This window comes from Citrus sinensis, chromosome 7 (genome assembly GCF_022201045.2).
Source record: "Citrus sinensis cultivar Valencia sweet orange chromosome 7, DVS_A1.0, whole genome shotgun sequence".
Lineage (NCBI taxonomy): Eukaryota > Viridiplantae > Streptophyta > Magnoliopsida > Sapindales > Rutaceae > Citrus > Citrus sinensis.
In genome coordinates, this window is record NC_068562.1 from 4,298,247 (window position 1) to 4,319,924 (window position 21,678).

A 21,678-nucleotide genomic window follows, 5' to 3' on the forward strand; every position below is an offset into this window, starting at 1 on the left:
GAAAAATAAAAATGAATAGAGTTCAAGGTGGACCCACTGGCGGAGTGTATGGCCATGATGTGAATATGATGATGGATGGTGAACCGATGAATCATAAGACATTGATGAAGAGAAACAGAGAAGCAATGATTACAAATGGGGTCATGATGGCAACGCCTCCTTCCGCAGAAATAAATGATTATAAATCGGACGAGTGGGAGAGAAGGCGAAAAAAAAAAACTTATTACAACAACACACAGGACTGCGCAGCCATAGCCGCCATTTCCTCTACCCTTTTTTGCTATGATTAATAAATAAATTTTTATGGGCATTAATTTTTTTTGGCAATTTATAGTTTTTTGGGTAATTTATTATTAAAATTATCAGCTAGATTTATGACCCAAGTAATAGTGTCAGCCTGAAGAGAAATAAATAAAGATATATAGACAGACAAAAGAGAGGAGAGAAGAAGAGATAGGGACCCCAAATAAATAAATAAAAGAAAAAAATAGAGATTCTGGAGAGAGAGAGAGAGAGTGAGCCCAGAAATCAAGTATTTATAGACAGCAAAACCAGCTTGAAGCTCTGCGCAGGTAACACCAGAGAGAAGATAATTTTATTAGCGAATTATTTTATCTGTTCTATTTTTCCTTTTGATTAAATGTGTGATATCGCCTAGCCATGTATTAGCCCTTATGACTGGCTTGCTTATATCACACGTTATACAGGCAAATTCGGGCCTTGAAAAAGCTGCGATTCCCTCGAGTCTATATATAGTAAACTGGCTTTCACTTGGTTCATATCCTTCACCCTCCAACAGAGAAGAAGAGAAAACAAGAGAGCCACTGCTGCCTGTGTTTTCTTAGTTCTGACTTCTGAGTGTCTTGTCTTTAACTTGGCTGTGATTGTGGATTAATATATAGTCTAAGAAATGAACTTGTTAGAAAACAACATGAACATGAACGTGGAGATGATGATGAGAAATATAGTGGTAAGAGAGTTCGATCCAAACAAAGATTGTTTGGGAGTAGAAGACGTGGAGAGAAGGTGTGAGGTTGGTCCCAGCGGCAAGCTCTGTCTCTTCACTGACCTCTTGGGTGACCCTATTTGCAGGGTCCGCCACTCTCCTGCCTTTCTCATGCTGGTACTCTACTCCTTTTGTCATTTTTTTTGGCCCTTTTCTCTAATAATTAACATCACTACCTAGACCTACGTTTTATTTTGTACCGTGATTATAAAAATGTACACACTTTACTCATATGACTTACCCTCTTTAAAAATGTCACCTTTCACTTTGAGAGCTTCTTCATATTCCATTCTACTAACTAACGTATTGGTGTTTTTGTGCTGTGTTGAGCTGCTCTGCAGGTGGCTGAGGTAGGTGACGAAATAGTTGGCATGATAAGAGGCTGCATCAAAACCGTTACGTGTGGCAAAAGAATCTCCAGAAACACCAAATACACCACTAATGATATCGAACCCCCAAAGCCTCTCCCTGTTTACACCAAACTCGCCTATATTTTAGGTCTCCGTGTCTCCCCCTCTCACCGGTACGGTTTCAATCTTTCTTCCTTCCTTCCTTCCTTGACTCTTTTTTTTTTTTTTATATAATATATATATTTTGAATTTGTTCGTGTATACCGATCGTACGCGTTTACTGTTAAACAAAAGAACAAGCACAAAAGTCCTAATTTTACGTGTTTTTTATTTTAGGAGAATGGGCATAGGCTTGAAGCTGGTGAAAAGAATGGAAGAGTGGTTTAGAGAGAGCGGCGTTGAATATTCTTACATAGCAACTGAAAACGACAATTACGCTTCCGTTAAACTCTTCACCGACAAATGCGGTTACTCGAAGTTCCGCACACCCTCTATCCTGGTCAACCCGGTCTTCGCTCACCGACTTATCGTTCCCAAACAAGTCACCATCATCCAACTGAATCCTTCCGACGCTGAAGCTTTCTACCGTCGTAAATTCTCAACAACGGAGTTCTTCCCCCGCGACATTGACTCTGTGCTAAATAACAAACTCAATCTCGGAACCTTCTTGGCTGTCCCACGTGGCACTTACTCTCCTGACTCGTGGGCCGGGTCGGATTCTTTTTTCTCCTGCCCGCCAGAGTCGTGGGCGATTTTGAGCGTTTGGAACTCCAAGGACGTGTTTAAACTCGAGGTCCGTGGCGCGTCGCGCGTGAAGCGCACCCTGGCCAAAACGACGAGGGTTGTCGATCGGGTCTTGCCTTGGTTGAGGATACCTTCCGTGCCCGAGGTGTTTAGCCCCTTCGGGTTGCATTTTCTGTACGGGCTTGGAGGTGAAGGCCCACGCGCGGCGAAATTGGTGAAAGCACTGTGTGGCCACGCGCATAACTTGGCAAAGGAGCGGGGGTGCGGCGTGGTGGCTACAGAGGTGTCAAGCCGCGAGCCGCTGAAGTTAGGAATTCCGCACTGGAAAATGCTATCTTGCGATGAGGACCTGTGGTGCATTAAGAGGCTTGGGGAAGACTACAGTGATGGGTCTCTCGGTGACTGGACTAAATCACCCCCTGGCTTGTCCATTTTTGTTGACCCTAGAGAATTCTGAAAGAAATGAGAATTAGAAAGAAATTAGTAAGGACAAGGGGAAAGAATATATTATTAGCAGCAAAAGCCTTTTTCAATTTCAATGTAGTGTTTTTTTTTTTTCCCCCACTTGGCCTGGAAGTCTTTAGCGATATTGAGGAAGAAAATAGAGGGAATGACGAAGATCTGAATTTTTGTACAAGGGAAGGAATATACCCCCAAGTTTTTTTTTTTTTTGTAATCTAAATTTTCTTGGGTTAACTTTGTAAATGGATGTGGCTTTTTAAGATCCTCTTGTAACCAAAGGCGGCTTTAATTTCATATGGAATTGATCATCATCATCCTTCAGGGCTTTTTCTTTTTTACTTATTCTAATTTTAAAAAGTTACAGCTTGTTCTTTGATGGGTAATGGCAAATCATGTGTACTCCGAATATCCTTTCAAGCTATACATATTCAAACGGACTTTTCATTGCCGTTATATTTCCCTTTGATTTTTATTATATAATTTTAAAATTATAGAGTTTAAAAAATTTATAACTTAAAATATTTTCATATTTTAAATTCTAAATTAAAACATTTATACAGTTAAAGACCTCACCGTTATCTACTTATCTTAGACCTTGGAAAACAAATATTGCCCTCAATAAGGGGCAAAAGTGCCTAAAAATAAGTCACTTGAGGCTATGACAATACATTCCAAAGACAAGACATAAGTATAGTGGGCCACTTTTAATAGACGAATTTGTCTTTTAGGGGGGTTTATGGATGATAAAATTGATCGGAGATTTGGCTTTTAGCTGCAATTTTTGCATTGAAAAAGAAAGCAAGCAACGTACTATTCTATACATTTGAGGATGTTTGTTTGTTTGTCTGTCTTTTCCTTCACATAACTTTTCTTTTTACTTATGGCAATTTCAGTGGGGTTCCATCTTGTTCTATGGACCATAAAAAGTGATACGAATATGAGGATAAGAGTTTATTTATTTTTTATATTTATTTAATTATTATATTTTTAAAATATCTTAAAATATTTTACTGTTATTTTTTTATTTTAACTTATTTTTATAACATTATATTTTTATAATAATTTTTTAAACATTAATAAAAAATTAAATTATCAATTTAATCCTAAAAGATAAATATATATATATATATTAATTTTTATAAAACACTCTATTGGAGAGTTAATATCTTAATCTTTTTTATTAATATCAAAAAAATTGGTAATTTAATTTTTTCATACTATTAACTTTTTGGACATACATAAGCTTTTAAAAAAATTAATATATATCCTTTTTGTTTTTATTTTATTTTTTGGAGTAAAATTAATTTTTTTATTAATGTCCCAAAAAAATGTTATTGTACTATAGTAATATTATAAAAGCAAGACAAAATAAATAAAAAATAACAGTAAAAGTGTCAATAGTTTAACAATAGAGTAATGATACAGCCACAAACTCTTGTACAAACTTATTTTGTACAAACTGATGTGGCATGATAAGATTGGTTGAATTAAATATCACTTGGCCCACATGATTTGTTTTTATTAATTTATATTTTCATTCAACCAATGAATTAATGCCACGTCAGTTTGTACAAAATAAGTTTGTACAAGAGTTTGTGGCTGTATCATTACTCTTAACAATATGGATGGTTTGAAGTATTTTTTAAATAGAAGGACTAAACTGACACTAGCCTTAAAATATAAAGACTAAACAACCTCTTACTCCAAATATTATGGTCTTATGATCATATGGTACATATATACATTTAGGAGTAAATTTCCTTTGTTGGTTCATTTACATAATGACTAATAAAAATAATTACTCTTAAAACGTCATGTAATCATTCAATTATAACACCAAGGATTTAAAACCCATGAGGCGAACAATTCAAATATTTCATTTTTGAAGTAGTCATTGTGGTGATTTCAATATAAATATAAAAACCAATCAAATCATATATGATTATAATAATTTGAGAAAAACTTAATAAAAATTTTAGTGAAAACCCAATTCAATTATGGGAAATCTTTTTTATAATTCCCTTTAGGGATTATCAATCAAAATATCTCTTGTAGAGTTAATATCTCTTGTATAGTCATTTGGATTAAAGTATCATGTAATCTCACTTAACGGTTATTAAGATCTTACTGAGTCATTTGAATTAGGATGAGATCTAATCACATTTCAATTATAGTGTAATTTAATCATGTTGATTTGGTCTGGTACTATAACGATATCTAAAATTTACTTATCCTATCAATCTGCTTCTGTTACCGCACTTCATTAGTTGGTATCAAAGCATATTTGTGCTAGTTGCACAGCTTTCCTGATCATCATGTCCGTTCACCACAACTCGCCCAAATTATTCAACATCGTTTATCCAAAAAATTAGAAAAACGAGCCGCCATTGTCGCCACCTTAACTACAACCATCCTTACTAGAATCACCATTAGTCGGCAACCAATGCCCTTGCAACACACCTTAATTTACGCAGTCGTTCCACTACCACCACAACAAACCCATGACTCCACCACAAGCACCACGACCAGTGTTGTTGTTTCATCATCAATCACACCATCATCAAACTTTCCTCTAGTCGCACATCCAAATTCTACCCACTGTCGAGTTTGAAAATTACCGAAATCGTCGCAACCAAACCAAACATGTAGCCATACTTTTGGCATTTTAATCTGCCACTACTGCCATGAGTTGACTGTCATCTTCGACATCAGCATGCTCTTAGCCACCGTCTCCCTCTGGTCCTAATCATGGCCACTAACCACTGACAACACCAAACCTTGAAAGTCAAGTTATGTACATTTTTGTCATCATTTATGTTTTTAATTTGACAAGAAAATGATAAAGATAGAATATCAGGGTCTATATTATCTCTTTGAGTTTGAGGATATCCGAGATTCGATAGTAATCCTAATGATATTTTTTTGCTAGATTTGCAAAAAAGATGATTTCTTCAAACTGTCACTTTAAAAGTTGCTATCTTTCATGCAATCATTTAAGTTGATAGGTGATGCTTTAGATTGGTAGGAACAATTACAAGAATCAAAGATTCGACAAGGATTAGATGATATCAAAGAATGGTTTGCTATGAGGCAATTGATAGAAGACCATTTTGTTCATTGTGTTGGTATCGAACCATCATTTGTTACACCAATAAAAATAGAAGATGATGAGATTATTGGTCTATATGAGATTTTTAAAGAAGAAGTACAACTTACTTTTTATTTGCGCATTGAGCCTAATAGTGTGAATGAGTTTCCATAGTAAAATTAAGATGAAAAAACCTCAGTAATGATTGACATGATTATGTTTATCCAAGTTGAAGACAAAAAGGTTATTGTTGAAGAAGATTTGGCTATAAAAATAAAGTTAATTAACAAAAACATTGAACGAGTTTGGCAAAAGACTTGAAAGGCTTAGAAGTGATTTGTTTATATAAGACTTCATCTTCTCGAAGAGTTACTCATAAGATCAAAGAAAAGATAGAGTATCGAGAATTTCGAGTTTCAAGCATGATTGATAAGTAATGCTACAAGTTCAAGCTCCAAGATGCATTGATGGTCCACTACAAGTTATATCCTCTAGATAAACTTGAGAACGAGCTTTCTTTTAAGAGGGGAGATTGATGTAGGACGTTACTTAGAGTTGTGGAATTTTGCTACTTTAGGTATTTTGAAATTTTCTATTTTTAATTAGAGTTTGTTATGGTATGTATTTTAGTCTTTTATTTTTAATATAATTGTAATTTTGTTCTCACTAAGGAAACTTGAAGAAGTAAATTTATCCTATTGTAAATTGGTAGGTGTTATTATTATTTTCATAACTTCAACCTTTGCGAAATAATAATAATAATAATAATAATAATAATAATAATAATAATAATAAACTTCTTTTATAATTGCCTTTGGTATTATATTTCAAAATCTCTCTTATAAGTCGTTTGAATTAGAGCGTCATCTAATCTCATTTAATGCATTATTAAAATCTCATTGAGTTATTTAGATTAGAACGAGATCTAATTACACTTTGATTAGAGCGTAATCTACTCATGTTAGCTTGGTCTGACACTAAAATAATATCTAATATTTATTTATCCTATTAATCTGCTCCTGCTATCTCGCTACATCATAGTAGGAAAAGAGGAGAGAATATGTTAGCAGCACAAGGCTTTTTCAATTTCAATGGAGGAGAGGTTTTTGTTGTAAAATTTTTAAAATTAGCTTTTTCCGGCTTTTTTTTAAAGTTTTAGTGATGATATTAACGAATAAAAGAAAGGGAATGACAAGATATGAATGTTTATGCACAGGGAGGAATATCCCCCAAGTCTTTTTGTTTTTTTAATTTCTTGGGTTACTTTTGTAAATGGACGTGGCTTTTTAAGATCTTCTTGTAACCAGACGCACCTTGTTTCATATGGAATTGATCATCATCATCATCTTTTAGGGCTTTTTCTTTATGCTTATTCTATCCACATATAATCTTAAAAAGTCACAACTTGGTTCTCTGATGGGTAATGACAAATCATGTGTAATCCAAATGTCGTTTCAAGCTAAAATCTTTCAAAAGGACTTGTTATGCCGATACATTTCCCTCCGATTTGATGCCAAGGATTATATATATATTTATTAAAGGCCGCCTCCCCATTATCTTAGACCTCAGAAAACAAATATTGCCCTCAAATAAGGGCAAAAGTGCCTTAAGATAAGGTACTTGAAGCTATGACACTACTTTCAAAAGACAAGACACAATTATGGTGGGCCACTTTTAATAGACGAAATTGTCTTTGAGGGGTTTGCTTTTCATATTATGATGATAAAATTGATTGGAGATTTTGGCTTTTTGCTGCAATTTTTGCATTGACAGAGAAAGCAAGTAATGTACTATTATATATATTTGTGGTTATTTGTTTGTTTGTCTTTTCCTCTACACAACTCCTCTTTTTACTTACGGCAATTTCAGTGGGTTTTGAACTTTTCATCTTGCTCTATGGACCATAAACAACAGGTTCCGGGATGGTGACGTTTTTTCAAATCAAACCGAGTTATCAAGTGAAAAAATATAAATTTATAAATATATACAAAACTGCAAAAAAGTAAGGCATGTTTGATAGGTACGTTCTTCACTTTCCACCGTCTTAGCTTGTGAATAGGCCTCGGCAGAATAAGACAAGCTTCTTTAGGGATCCCTAATATAAATTTTATGTGAGTGAGTGTAAAGTACACGAAATATAACTCAAAATTGACCACCTCTTTAGTAAAAGAAACTAAAAGGAGCGAACATAAATAGAGTAATATAAGATGAAATGAGGATACCGTTGAGTTACGACTGCTGTAACTTATGTCTCATGCAAAAATCATATGAGTCTGTTATAATTTTTTACATGTTTTTGAAAGGGTGTAAGCTACAGTAGCTGTAACTCAGCAATTGTCGTCGAAATAAGGAGATAGGTGATGCATGCAAATGCAATGACGGCTCGTTAAGGTAAAGCAGCAACTTTGGGGACCGGTTCTTCACGTGGTTAGTTTACTACTGTTAATAAGAAGAATCATATGAATCACGCTGGAGATTAAGGTGGATAACAGGAGATTTAAGATATGAATTAATGTGACCACTGTTTATATAGCGGCCGTGTCTTTAGTCTCTACCGTGCGCTTTGCTGTTTATCTATCTAATTCACATCACATCATACAAAATTTTATGATATATCAGAGTTATTATGCTTAATTAATATATATTTATCAAAAAAATTAATTCATGCATAATATATATAATTTAATTAGATATAACTATTAATTATATGATAATTTATATATATATATATAATCTTTCTATAATGAAGATATTTTATTTTGTTAAAGTAAAAATATACACTAAAATATAACCAAAAATATTAATATTAATATGCTAAAGACAATTTTTTTTACCTACAATAATAATAATAATAATAATAATAATAATAATAATAGTTTTTTTATCAAAAATTTTAAAATATGAAAAAATCTAAAAAAATTTTAAAACGACACAATTTTAAAATTTTCTCGTATTTTTCTGTATTTTAAAATTATGAAGCCAAACACTTCTAATATATATATATATATATATATATATATATTCTGTAACAAACATCTCCCGTCATCCCACCATCCGATCTTCTATTGTTTAGTTTCTCACTCCACATCCAACCACATCCAACGGCTGATGCTGCTGTCTGTAGCTTACAGAGTCTGTAAGCTAGTCAAGTCCATATATATATATATTAATGAAGTGTAAAAACTTTCAATGGACTCGGTAATCTCACCAAATGCTGGCCTGGCATTGGTTTCTGATAAAGTGGTGCATTGAGTGGGCTCAGTGACTTCCAGCTAGAAAATATAGGATTGATCAGGCTCAGCCTCCCTCAGGTCAACAATGAGGAAGAAAGAGAATGGTTACTGTTTCATTGCGTTGGGTTCATAATTGGATAAACATGTCAGCTTTTTAACTTGCCTTATCACTGATGTGGCCCATCTCAGCTTGAACAGTTTTGTTTATAAATTATTAAAAGTATAAGAAGAAAAAAGGTGTTGTCAAGTTACGTTACATTGTAACTCCATCAACCTTGTAGTAGTTTCAATTAGTTTCAATGTCATTGTTTGATGAGCACTAAGACACATAATATGATTTTATAATTTTTATAAATAGCAACTGCAAAATAACAATTAGAATTACGTTGAATACCCAAAGGGCGAAGCTTAACTTGGGCAGTAGCTCGGTTCATCTAAAGTCTCTCTTTTAATATATTGAAACATCAGTAAGTGATTAAACATGACTACTTATTCTTTCCTCAAAAGTGATATCCTATTTTCTTCTTTATAATTTTATATTAGATGGCTCAATTGTCTAATTATAATAAAATATAAGAAAATTATGAGTCATATATCCTTAAATGATACTTGTATCAAACGTGTGTGAACACTTTTTAAGTGTTCACTCGTATATCTTAAGTTGACAAAATATTTCTGCCGTCCACTAATCCGTTAACTTCCATTAAAAAGTTAACATAATTGTGGTAAATTGACTATTTCGCCCTTGAAACTCAAAATGAGGTAAAAAAGATAAATTTATCCTTAAAATTAATGTAAATTTTTAATACATAATTTTTTTTATTTTGTTATTAACAATACATTTTTATTAAAAAATGAATTATTAATAATACATATTATTAACAATTATCCATAAAAAATCCATATTATACCATAAAAAATTATTAACAACATATTATACCATAAAAAATTCCAGTTGGAGCTTAGATGAGTAGATCTTCAAAAATTTAGGTTCAATTTTGGAGGAGTAGATTCGGTTGTAAAATAATGTTTTTTAGTAATTATTAGTAATTATCTGATAAATGGGATGACATGTCATTTTTATTAATATATATCATATGATATGTCATTTTTTACTAGGTAAATGGGATGACTTGTCGTTTGTTTTAATCAAAGTTTCGTCCATTTTAAAAGACTAAATTACCTTTATGATGTCAGCGCTTGCAAACGACAGTTAATAGATTGATGGACTGTAGAAGTGTTTTGTCAATTTAAAATATACGAGTGATATACTTAAAAAATATTCACACATATTTAATACAGATATTCATTTAAAAATATATGATAGATAATTTTCTTAAAATCTATTCTATTCGTTATTTTTATATTTATGGAGAAGATTATGATGTTACAAACACTTTAACTTATATCTGTTTGAGTTTGTCCGATTTGACGTGGGAGAATTTTTTTTCAACTAAAAATTAAAAAAATTCCTTTCCAATGACTCTTGAAGAATGCATAAGTACTGATTTTCTTAGTCCCATAATAATTTAATATTGTATAGACTATTTATAGGATTTCGCTTTGTCTCTTTCAAATCAACTTTCCGCTTTCTTTTTCATATAATGTGTTATTCATCTCTGGAGGTTTACTTTAAAAATAAATAAACAAAAGCACATGGAGCATGACTCAAACAAACAAAGAGAGAAGAAAGAAAAGAGAATACAGAGAATTGCGCGGGGACACAGAGAGAGAGAGAGAGAGTTCATGAGTCTGTTCATCTATCGAATTCCGAATACTGTAGTCCAGTAATTATTACACACGCGCGCGCGTACACACACACATATATATATATATATATATATATATATATATATATATATATATATATATATAAAGTTCAAATTTGAGGAGGTGATGTGATATTATTATTTTTTATTTTTGTATATTTTTTATTATCTAATAAATAGATAAATTTTTTTTTATATTTGACTTTTTATTTTCTCATAATTAATTTGATTATTATTACACAATAACAATTATATAAAAATTTTAATAGGGCATATTCTTTGTAATGAACATCCAAGAGAGAGTGCTATGAATTTATTAAAATAAATGAAGATGTTCATTATATATATCTCTTAGTCTCTCCACTATCTCTCATTAGTAACCTTTAGCTTCCCTATAACTCCCACTATCTTACAAGGAATTATAATCCATAATTTTTCATTAATTTCATGGAGTGATTATGTAGCTATAAAATGAGAGTTCATCTTTTTATTTTGTACACATACAATTGGAATGAATAAAATTATTTTATAATATATTCTCTCATTTTATTTTTTATCTTGCATTGTTTCTTTATTTATATTGCTGGCTAATAGTTTTTTTATTTTTTATAAGACTGCCTCATCTTTAAAAAAATTAATTTATATTTTTTATTAATTTCATCAAATATAAAATAAAAAATAATAATAATATTAAATTATTTTTTTAAAATCACGTGAAGTACGGTTTTATTTTTTAATTCATATAATAATTCGCGGCCAATAAACATTAACCATCTAAGTGGACAAGTGCAGGATCTAAATTTGAGCTCGTCACTAACAGACCTAATTATTATTATTTAACTAGTTGGTGGAAAGGCACCTACTTTATAATGGATGTGATGTTTGTTTCTTTTGAAGATATTAGTGAATTGGTAGCATCATTATTAGAGAGTTCAATGTCAAACAACCCATCAATCAAAGCCAATAAAAATTACGAAAAAAAAATTCCACTTACCCTAAAAAAAATGCCGCAGGCATCACCATTGGTAGTATTGTGCTCACAACAAAGTAAGCAACATCCCCCGCTAAATCAATACTCTTAAAATATGTATGTTGCCTATCAATTTATCTTTAATAAAGCTTTGTTGATTGATTGTTATATTTTACAAAATTTATAAATATAATAGAAGAAATTATCATCGGAAATAAAAATTTATAATTCATAATAAAAATATTTATGGCCATAGTAACATTTTATGTATTTAAAATATAATTGTCCGATCAATTAGTACGAACCTCATCTTTTTTTTTTACTCCCAAATTTAATATTTTTGCTTAAACTTTTTTTTTTTAAAAAAAAGAAGAAATTTCCTCTTAGACTTAGAAATCTTGACCTTTTTTTTTTCATTGCGAAATATTTTTAATATTAGTTATTACTTGCGGGTAAATTTAGGGCATTGATTTATATCAATGGGCAGGTGAATGGCAGTAAAGAATAAAAAATAAGAAAAATCAGTACTATGGAGTAAAGGGAGTATAACTCAAGATGAGTCAGGGGTACTCTTTGAAAAAAAGAACAACTTCAGCAGATTTGTTTAGTTAGTTCAAGGGGCAAAGTAGTAGAATTCAAAAATAATAATAAGTTGAGCCCTCACGATTGTGGGCTACATGCCATAAAAAAAGGATAAATATCTTTGTCCTTTAAGTTAAAAATAAGAGATTAATGAGAGAATAGATCAGTTAAGCAGAACAATAAGGAAAGGATATGTCAACACTCCTCAACTGCCCTTAAAAAGAAGTAAGATCATTCAACCAATAGTCACCATATGGTAAAGAGTAAGGACCACATGAGGGCTAGAGGGATTACTTGTTCACTGAGCTTACTTGGTCACTCTCAAGTGAATAAAAGAAAAAGATGGAAATAGTCCCAATTGTGAAGGGCAGGCCAATGAGAATTTGCCGGCTATCTAAAATTACCAAAACACCTTTAGAAACACTTTATATAAGCTAAACATCTTCAATTTTGAACTTTTGGAAGAATTAGACTTTTTCTTTTCTTTTTCTCTTCTGCCATGATATTTAAGGTTTCTTCCTCCATTTTATAACTCCATGTAAGAACTTGATCACCTCACTCCAAAAATAAGCTTCTCTCTTATTCTTCTCTTAGATAACTCTGTAACATTTACAAGATCCATGTATTTTTATCTAATGTTGTATGATATTTGATTCTCTACTATATTGAAAAAATAACAAATTAATCCTTGTATGAATTGATTGAATTAAATATAATTCTAAGTCTGTTCATTAAAAAAAATGATTGCTTCTTTTTTTTGGGTAAATGCTCATTTAGTCCCTATATTTTAAGATTAGTGTCCGTTTAGTCCCTGTATTTTTAAAAATGCCTCGAAACATCCCTACCGTTACTTTTTATTTCTTTTGGCTTACTTTTACAATATTACCCTTTTATAATAATTTTTTTTGTTCAGACATTAATAAAAGGAAAATAATTAAATTACCAATTTCACCCTAGAAAATAAAAAAATCATATTAATTTTTTTGCAAACAAACATTTGCACACTCGATAGTTTGCATACAATTTTTGACAATTAAAAATTAATATAATTTTTAGGGTTAAATTGGTAATTTAATTATTTTCTTTTTATTAATGTCCAAACAAAAAAATGTTTATAAAATGGTAATATTATAAAAGTAAGCCAAAAGAAATAAAAAATAACGGTAGGGGTATCAATACTAATATTAAAATATAGGGACTAAATAGACTTTTACCCTTTTTTTTTAAATGGTCAGAGTCAATGTTATTAATAACAAAAAATTAACCACTTCTTTCAAGACCAATAAAAATAAAAAGTAAACGTGATATCAACATCCTAATGACAATTTCTTACATTCTCATTACTTAAACCAACCAACCAAGTATTCATTTTGGTCTTGTTTTTAAACACAAGAATTTGCATCACATATCCACTTGCTTTCAAAGTTTTTCTCATGGAGTGTATATGCAAATGCACCAAATTGCAAGATGGAACAAACAGAAAAGCTTGAGTCATTAGGAGCAAGTGCCACCTTGACTACCTTTATAAAAAAGAGTGCCACAATGACTACAAATTTAATGATATGGATGCCTTTTCAGTAATAATATATAGATACACATATACACATTACTGAAAAGACGTTGATATAATTAAATTGAAAAAAATATTATCTCCTGATCTGAGCTTTCATAAGTTTTTAAAGATTTTATGCTATGTGTCCTTAAGTGATAGTGTATGCATATGATTTAACTTCTTTATTTTATTTATGTTATTAACTACCAATTACCACATGTATATTTGCACAGGAAGACATCAAATTAGGAGAGATCCTGATCTCATTAAATTACCCCAATTTCGAATAATTTAAATGGACGAATTGGACAACAAAGTTAAAATTTAATAGATTCCTTTGATATTTTTGTTTGGGGCATTACTATTTTGGAGTTGCTCTAAGATATAACGTGAATTATAATCACAAACACAAAGTAATAAACAGTAAAAAATATATTATAATTTTAAATGTGTGGTCATGAAAGAATATTCTACCGTGGAGTGGTTTCAATATAACCAGAACCGTTTGTTTCATATATTAATCATACCCACCTTGAAACATTTTGATAATACTAAACATAAATTTATCCATTCACACAGACTAAAGAAGGCAGATTACAGAGAAAAAGCTTTCATTATTCTATGACTTGCACGCCATTCATTAAAGTTCAAATTAGGCAAGTAGACGAGGAATGTTCAGCAAGTTTTGACTAGAGGTTGTTTTCATTAATGCAAAGTTATAAGCCTAATTATAATTAATTAACTTATCATATACGTATGAAAGCCCGCTCTCCAATTCAACAATGCCAATTTCTTCAAGTAAAGTTGTTCCAATGAAAATAGGTTCGATTTAGAAGCTCAATAAAAATCTTCAATGGTCGGTCACTTTGGCCAATGTCCTTTTGTAGTTCACTAAAAAATTTGGAGGTGGTTTAGGTATGAGGGCGGTGGAGGAGACATTAACAACATCGGTAAGTAAATTTTTTGTTGACTTTGCTTTATTATCTTTTTGGTTCAAGTCTTCCTTTGAAGTCAATGGCTGAAGAGCTAAAGTGGGTTGTCATTTTTTTTTTTCCTTTTTTGGTGGTGGGTGTTGCAGGATCATAGCAAGGCAAATACTTGGAAGGGCATCTTTTGAACTTGAATCAGCATTTTTGGCTCATGGGATTCCATAAATGTGGGTTGACTGAGTGCATGTACTTTTTGCCCAGTTCAAATGATATCTATGGTTCTTTTAGGTGAGAACGGGCTCGAAATTAAAAATAGTCGGCCATGGATTTAGATTGGGTTGCTCATGGGCTTTCGATTTTCAAGTCAAAAAGTCATCAAATCTAGAGCTTAGAGTGGGGAAATTAGGTCCCAGAATGCAAGAAATTAGGAAGATAGCATTGTCAAAACGACCTTTACATGCAGATGCTTCTGCCGCTGTTGATATTTCCATTAGTAAATAGTGAGATATCTTTTCAAATTAGAGTTGACAAGAGAAATTGAATAATCAACAATAAGAAAAGGAAAAATTAGCCTGATTTAATAAAAAAGACTGAATGTTGGATAAGTTGTAATGTCTTAATTTTTTTAACAAGATTAAAGAAAAAAAATTCTCACTTAATTAATTGCAGGTGACCTTTTTTTTTTTTTTTTTTTTTTACATTATAAGTAGAAGTCTATAAATATTTGTACTTAATATTCAAGGATGCATATGCTCTTTCCACGTTTGCGAAGAGATTATCTGCCCCAGACGCGTTGGGTTCTTGACGCAGGCAGCTCTTTCGGTTTAGGCCTATATTCTCCAAAATTGGGCCCCATTTATGGGCCAATGCACAGTCTTTCGCCGCTCCAGGCTTATTCTGTTATTCCATATTCTCATAGGAATAATCTACTCTCCATCAAGATGGCTTCCTAGATCCTAGAGTGGCCTTGCAGTGGAAGCAAGCGTGGCTGCAAAGCCAGAAGCTTTTTAAAACGATGTAAAAAGGCAACCAAAGAAAAGAAAAGCAAGCAGAAACTTGAGATTCCGTCTTGTTCATAGTACAGCAAAACTGGTTCGCCGTCACAGCCTATCTCTAACACAAGAAAGATCAACCATCAGTACTTTTCCAGAACCTCTAATCTCTTGAGGGGCCAAAGTAAAAGTTGACATCCAAAAGAAATTCATTTTCCCCACAACCACAACCCTTCAACATGATTCTGTTGCTCAAAATATCCCAGGATAAAGTCAGTGGTTTCTAATATCCTAATGGTCAAATAAGTGATACAATTATACAGGCCAAACAAGGCGTGCCCTGATTCTACTGAGCATGCCAATGACTAAGATACTGAGTGCCTCCTACTTCTAGATGGGGTAGACTTGGTTTCCTCTGCAGTTGTAGAACCAGGACTTGGGCTCTCTGATGTATCGGAGCTGCTGATTTCACCATATTTGTCTTTGCTTGACCGGAGCTTTGAAAATATTTTTGACATGAGAATGCCTTTCATTTTACCGGCAGTGACTTTCTCAGCATCAATTTTACAACCATCATTCCCATTTTTATCACTGTTACCACCTGCTAACCTCAGGGTAGCGATCTCTCCTTTCAAAGCCTGGATATCATCAGCTGTCGGTATTGAGTCCCAGTCCTCCTCGGTGTTCGTTGTAGTCGACCTTGAGCTTCCATGAGACCCACCGGGGAGTAAGGACCTAATGGACCCTGGTAGGTCAGGTGTGCTGTTGCCAGCAGCTGATGCCGTGGCTCGTATCTGCTCAAAAAAGAGGACTTGAACAACCACCCGCAAGGGAAGTCTCTCATTTTGCACAGCGTGCATGCAGGCCTCTACTGATAATTTCCTGCAGTCCATCAACCTGCATATTCTCTTCCTCTCACTTTTGCTGATCCCAGGGTGCTCCTGTATCAGATATATTAGAGAAGTTAATTCAAACCCAATAGCCTTCATTAAATCCATGCACATACACCCTGCACTCGCATTTTAAGTTCACAGCTTTATATATTCCGGTAACAAAGTTGATACTCTGTATCAGTAGCAGCGAGCTGTGTAATGATCAGCAGACACTTGTCATGCATGTGGAAGATATGAGGAAAAATAAAATATAAATTTATCTGCAGACACTAGAAAACCTGCTACTTACCTTCAGATACATGTCGATAGCACGGTAAAGTCCATCATGAGACTGTCTTGGGAAAATAGATACAATTTCAGCAAGATTAACAAACTTTGCAAGAGGTAAGTTGGGATCCTTTGAAATTTCAGCTAGGTAGCAATCAACCACCTTTGCAACCTTCACTTTAGAAGCATCTGAAGTCATTCGGGGGCTTCTAATCTTCTGGAATTCATTTTCCAGGGAAAGATCACTGTAAGCATTCTGTTCACATGCCAGAAACTCTTCAACGAGGCTTTGCACTGTATCAACATCATACACAGTTGTGTCTCCAGATGGAGCTCGAATCAGAAGATCAGCCGCTGTAGCCTCCTCTAGCTGCTGACCAATTTTCCTCATCAACTCTGTCCTTTCCGTTTCTCCACATTCCAACATAATTGCTGCCCTTAACAACTTAAGCAAGAAACCGCAGGGAACACTACCTTTCTCTGTAGGTAGCAGCCACATTATGGTCTCCACCAATGATCTATACTTAGTTACATCACCATTCTGGATCATTCCCTTGCCAAATCCTGGCAACCTTTGGAGGGCGTATGCATTCAAGGCTTCTCCAATTACATCAGCAGAGACTCGTTCTTTTGTTTTGATTGTTGATATAACCCTCTTATATAAATCAATATGAAGTTCACAAAGATCTTCTACCCACCAGTCCTTTGGAACTGATTGGGGTTTCCTCATACCATTCCAGTGTGGATCATTTCCATTTTCCGACGGGAGCTTTTTTCTGTTATAGGTGTATGACCACTCCACCTTGGAAGTATCAATTGAGGCCTTTGTAGCTATGGAATCAAGACAGTGGCTGACCACCTTAAGTTCCTCAGACCATGGCAGAAGAGACCTCGTAGTTTGAAGAACAATGATTGAGTCTTTCCAGCTACGGAAGATGCTAGTGTTGAGGAAGACTTCAATTTTATAAATTAGGTTTCCTTTTTCTACTGTTTCATACATCTCCAGATATTCTGCTGCACATCGAGCAGCAACCACATTGTATGCATTAAGAGTGACTGTCATGCCATAGCAGAACTTAGCACATATTTCAAAAGCAGCAGGTCCACCAGGAATATCCTGGATGGGCATTTCATCACTGTTATCATCATTTGTGGCTGCAACCAACTTCTGAAGGCGTGCACTCTTGGATAGAAGGGGGAACTGCACAAATATTGTAGATATTACTAAATACCCAACAAGCAACTAACACTCAAGTGTATGCCAATACAAGTAAGATTAAATTAGTGTTTCTAAAACTCAGGCCACTCTGACTGGTAAAGTAAATAGGACTATTAACAGGCACAAATCAAATGGTTAGAAACTTAGACCTGCAATTGGTTGTCCATGGACTCCACAGACTAGTGAGAAGAGAAAATTAGGATCTAGACAATTTCGCCCAAGTGAATCAAATTCTAGGTCTCAATTCCTAATAATCCATAAGATTCAAAAAAAGAGAATGTGCTAATCATGCCAGAATGGGGCGAGATTTTGGGAAAAGGAGGAAAGACAGATCCTATTTGTGCTTTTCTAGATACATGTACTAAATTGTTAAGTTGAAGAACTAAATTTTTTTTTTTAAACTGGTATCCCATAAATGTGAATGGTAAGTTGTAATCAAGGAACTACCTTATCATATGTAATTCATACCTTATGCAGATAAAATTTCACGTCCCCAACATTAAAAACTATATCTGTTGCCAACTCAGTTGCCACATATCTGTACACAAAGATGTTGGTCAGGTTATATTAACAATAAAGTGAACTCACAAAGATGAAAGCACAACTATATCTTTTAAGAAGCTCTCTCCAAACATGTGGGAAAAAAATACCCACATGTGGCAGATGGTGCAAAAAGTGCAGTCCACGTTCCATAGAATACAGGCATACAGCTAAATTGAAATTAAATAAAACTAAAGCCAATGCATTTAACTTTCAAGCAATATCCAAGAATCTCTGACCTCATGGAAAAAGCATTACACAGTGAGCACAAGTAGAGTCTACCAAGTGGGAAGAAAGTAAATAAGATAAAAATGTGCATTTGTTGGAGATTTTTTCATGTGTACTTTCTGTTTGAATTTAACAAGTCCTAGAAACTAAAATTTCTTCTAGTGATAGAGATCTTTGCTGGTAAAAATAATAGATTTGCTTTGCAAAGCATCTTGTTGTCATTGTAGCTTAACTTTGTTATTGGAAAGACAAAGAAGATTAACACAAGGTGAATAATTAATTGACATCCATTTGACAAACTATATGGATGCTAACATCTCAACCCTTTTAACTTCTAGGAATACAGCAGATTGCAAAAACTCACAGAGGATTGCACGCTAAAATAGCTGTTTTATGCATCTACATGTCTATTATTCTCCGGAGAACACTACTTAATTCTAATGAAGGAAAAAATGAAAGTGAGCTTATGCTGCTTTACTTTTTATTATCTATATAGTCATTGTACTATGAAAATCCAGGCTTGAAAAGGTAGCTTGAAAATGTAGTGAGTCAGTCCTGTCACTATTGTCATATTAACAATAACAAAAAATTTGCCAGATTTCTTTTGATTCCATAGATAAATGACTTGAACAAGTCTCAAGCTAAAAATTTTCTTAGTGCGGTGTCTATTTCCCTCTCTACATCCTTGAAGGCACAAGGAAAACAACATCTTTATATACTAAACCAATGGCATAATGCTTGCAATGATTCTACACAGACTCTCTCATTCCTAACTTTTCAGATTTTCTCAGAGAAGGCTTAGCCATTTGAAGCTTGATCAATTATCGGAACTAAAAAACTCAACAAACATCCTCCAACAACACAAAACCAACTGGGAAAAGGATTTTCCCAGTTACCAAGTAAAATAAATTAGCAAAACAGAAAAGTAAAATTAGTAGCTCTCGATAGAATCAGAGATCAAAAAGATTTACCTGATATTGTTCCCCTCAGTCTGAAATGAATCAGGCTTGGATCCAAGTTTCATAAACTTCATTTTGCCAAATGAAAGATCAGTTCCTCAGTTTTCTGTCCAAAGATTCCAATCTTCAAATTCCTGGACCGACAATCAGAACCAAATTGCCAGTAAGACTTAAAGTAAAACCACAGAAGTGGGAATCTAACCACAGAATTTTAAGAATTCTCTGGCGTTAGAATAATAATAAAATGGATCAAAGCAAAATCTGGTGAATTACTTAGTATGACCGAATCTTTCCCACAAACCAAGGCCAAAGAAAGAAAGAGAAAGTGGTAAAAGTGTAATATATCAATAAAATGTTCACTTGAATGTGAAGAGACTCAAAGAAGTGTTTGCTTCCTCAGTTGGCAACAGAGGCCAAGGACCACGGACAAATAAAGAGTGTTAAGGAGACAATGCCTAAAGACTCAAAACATATATAATTCTCAAAACCAGAGACACCCCCACTAGCTCAAAACTGACACCACCGCCCTTAAAATAATTTTTTAACTATTCTTCCTTTGTTTTCTTTTTTCAAAGGATCATACCAGCACCAATGCCTTTTTTTGGTCCACAAAGTTCAAAACCCAAAACTCAGATACATTCCCTTACAATACAAAATCATAGTCTCACCTTTGCTCTTTTAATTCTTTGAAACTACAACACAACCTGCAACAAAGAAACAGCTTATCTCGATATGAGTTGAAGAAACTACCAAAATGGTTGACAATTAGCACTAATTTTGGAGATTTCTAAAAAGATGGTAACACAAGTGAACATCAATTATCAATACCAACAAAGTTGTTTCAAGAAAGTGCTGAAAAATGGATAACATTTGCGGATTCTAACACGGAAAAATGAATTAAAAAACCCTGTTCTTTTTGACCAAATAAAGAACTAAGAATCGGCCAACAAGCTAGAACTCCTGCTCGGCTTGAAAACACAACCCAAAAAAATTCTCTCCGTGTCATTTCCCACAACATGTTAGATATTAAACATACCTAACTACAGAAAATTAATGGTCTCGCTCTCACATAAATAACTAAGATCAGCTATACTCATGCAGACACAGAATAATCAAACCACAAATTGCAACAACGAGGAGTAAGAGGAAAGGAAAAGTACCCTCCTCAAACGAAAGAATGACAAAGCCAGGGTCAGTCACAGTCCCAGATGACAAATTCAATAGTATCTAATATATATGACGAGCTCAGTGTTAGCTTACCTTGAAATGGTTTCAGAAGAAATCTAGCAAGCGCGATTCTCTTTAAAATGAGCGAATTGTCAAGTACAAAGAATCAAACATCCGTATGACAAATGACAATGTTGACGCTCAGAGTATGAGGATTAACAGTCCCATCTCAGCAGAAGAAAACACAAAAGAAAGAACCCCACATAACACAAAATAACCCACCCAACAAACAGAAACCCCAAAAGATTGACCCCCTCTCCACCCTTCAAAAAGATTATCCTTTCCTCATCTTTTGACAGGCACCACTGCTTACACATAAAGCCAGAACCCAGAATGTTCCCTCTCCTCCCTCTCTTTCCTTTGAATCAGCACGAGCACCGCCTCTCTCTCTCTCTCTTTACTTTTAATTGATTTTGCAAAACTTAATAATAATTATAAGATTTAACCACAGGAAAGAAAGTTATTAAAGAGTAAAGGAGGGTTGTTGCTTTATCATGCCCAAGAGACAAAGAATAAGATGATGAGAAGGGAATTAGAAAAGCATGCACGAGCAAGAGCATGACATGAGGCCCCCACGATAACAAAGACAATGCAATTGCACGCCAAGACTGACAAGACACAACTTCGATGTTTCCCCTGTGTAACACAAATTACAATTTACACACCTG

At 33.5% G+C, this 21,678-nt stretch overlaps 2 protein-coding genes across 4 annotated transcripts; one reads left to right on the forward strand and one right to left on the reverse strand.

Annotated features, from left to right (window-relative positions):
* The first annotated feature begins 412 nt into the window (after nucleotides 1-412).
* Nucleotides 413-2,822, forward strand: LOC102608463 (probable N-acetyltransferase HLS1). Its single transcript, XM_052444020.1, has 4 exons — nucleotides 413-572; nucleotides 708-1,123; nucleotides 1,348-1,529; nucleotides 1,693-2,822. The coding sequence occupies exons 2-4, from the start codon at nucleotides 911-913 to the stop codon at nucleotides 2,555-2,557; spliced, it is 1,260 nt and encodes a 419-aa protein (XP_052299980.1). The 5' UTR covers nucleotides 413-572; nucleotides 708-910; the 3' UTR covers nucleotides 2,558-2,822.
* A 12,898-nt stretch (nucleotides 2,823-15,720) lies between these two features.
* Nucleotides 15,721-21,678, reverse strand: LOC102607981 (BTB/POZ domain-containing protein NPY5). Of its 3 annotated transcripts, none has more exons than XM_015533550.3 (6): nucleotides 20,944-21,678; nucleotides 20,452-20,487; nucleotides 19,796-19,917; nucleotides 18,525-18,594; nucleotides 16,860-18,038; nucleotides 15,721-16,618 (listed from the first exon to the last, which is right to left on the reverse strand). In XM_015533550.3, the coding sequence occupies exons 3-6, from the start codon at nucleotides 19,855-19,857 to the stop codon at nucleotides 16,043-16,045; spliced, it is 1,887 nt and encodes a 628-aa protein (XP_015389036.2). In that variant the 5' UTR covers nucleotides 19,858-19,917; nucleotides 20,452-20,487; nucleotides 20,944-21,678; the 3' UTR covers nucleotides 15,721-16,042. The 3 variants fall into 3 exon arrangements, with proteins under 3 accessions (XP_015389036.2, XP_006466475.2, XP_006466476.2); XM_006466412.4 differs by having other exon boundaries at nucleotides 21,044-21,677; XM_006466413.4 differs by lacking the exon at nucleotides 20,452-20,487 and having other exon boundaries at nucleotides 21,044-21,678.

What these genes read in the sequence shown, in the direction of transcription:
- LOC102608463 (XM_052444020.1), top strand. Translation starts at nt 911, where the DNA reads ATGAACTTGTTAGAAAACAACATGAACATGAACGTGGAGATGATGATG. An exon ending in CTCCTGCCTTTCTCATGCTG is followed by an intron (nt 1,124 to 1,347) that starts GTACTCTACTCC and finishes GCTGCTCTGCAG; the next exon opens with GTGGCTGAGGTAGGTGACGA. An exon ending in CGTGTCTCCCCCTCTCACCG is followed by an intron (nt 1,530 to 1,692) that starts GTACGGTTTCAA and finishes TTTTTATTTTAG; the next exon opens with GAGAATGGGCATAGGCTTGA.
- LOC102607981 (XM_006466413.4), bottom strand. Translation starts at nt 19,857, where the DNA reads ATGAAGTTTATGAAACTTGGATCCAAGCCTGATTCATTTCAGACTGAG. An exon ending in ACTGAGGGGAACAATATCAG is followed by an intron (nt 18,595 to 19,795) that starts GTAAATCTTTTT and finishes CTTTGTGTACAG; the next exon opens with ATATGTGGCAACTGAGTTGG. An exon ending in TGAAATTTTATCTGCATAAG is followed by an intron (nt 18,039 to 18,524) that starts GTATGAATTACA and finishes ATATTTGTGCAG; the next exon opens with TTCCCCCTTCTATCCAAGAG.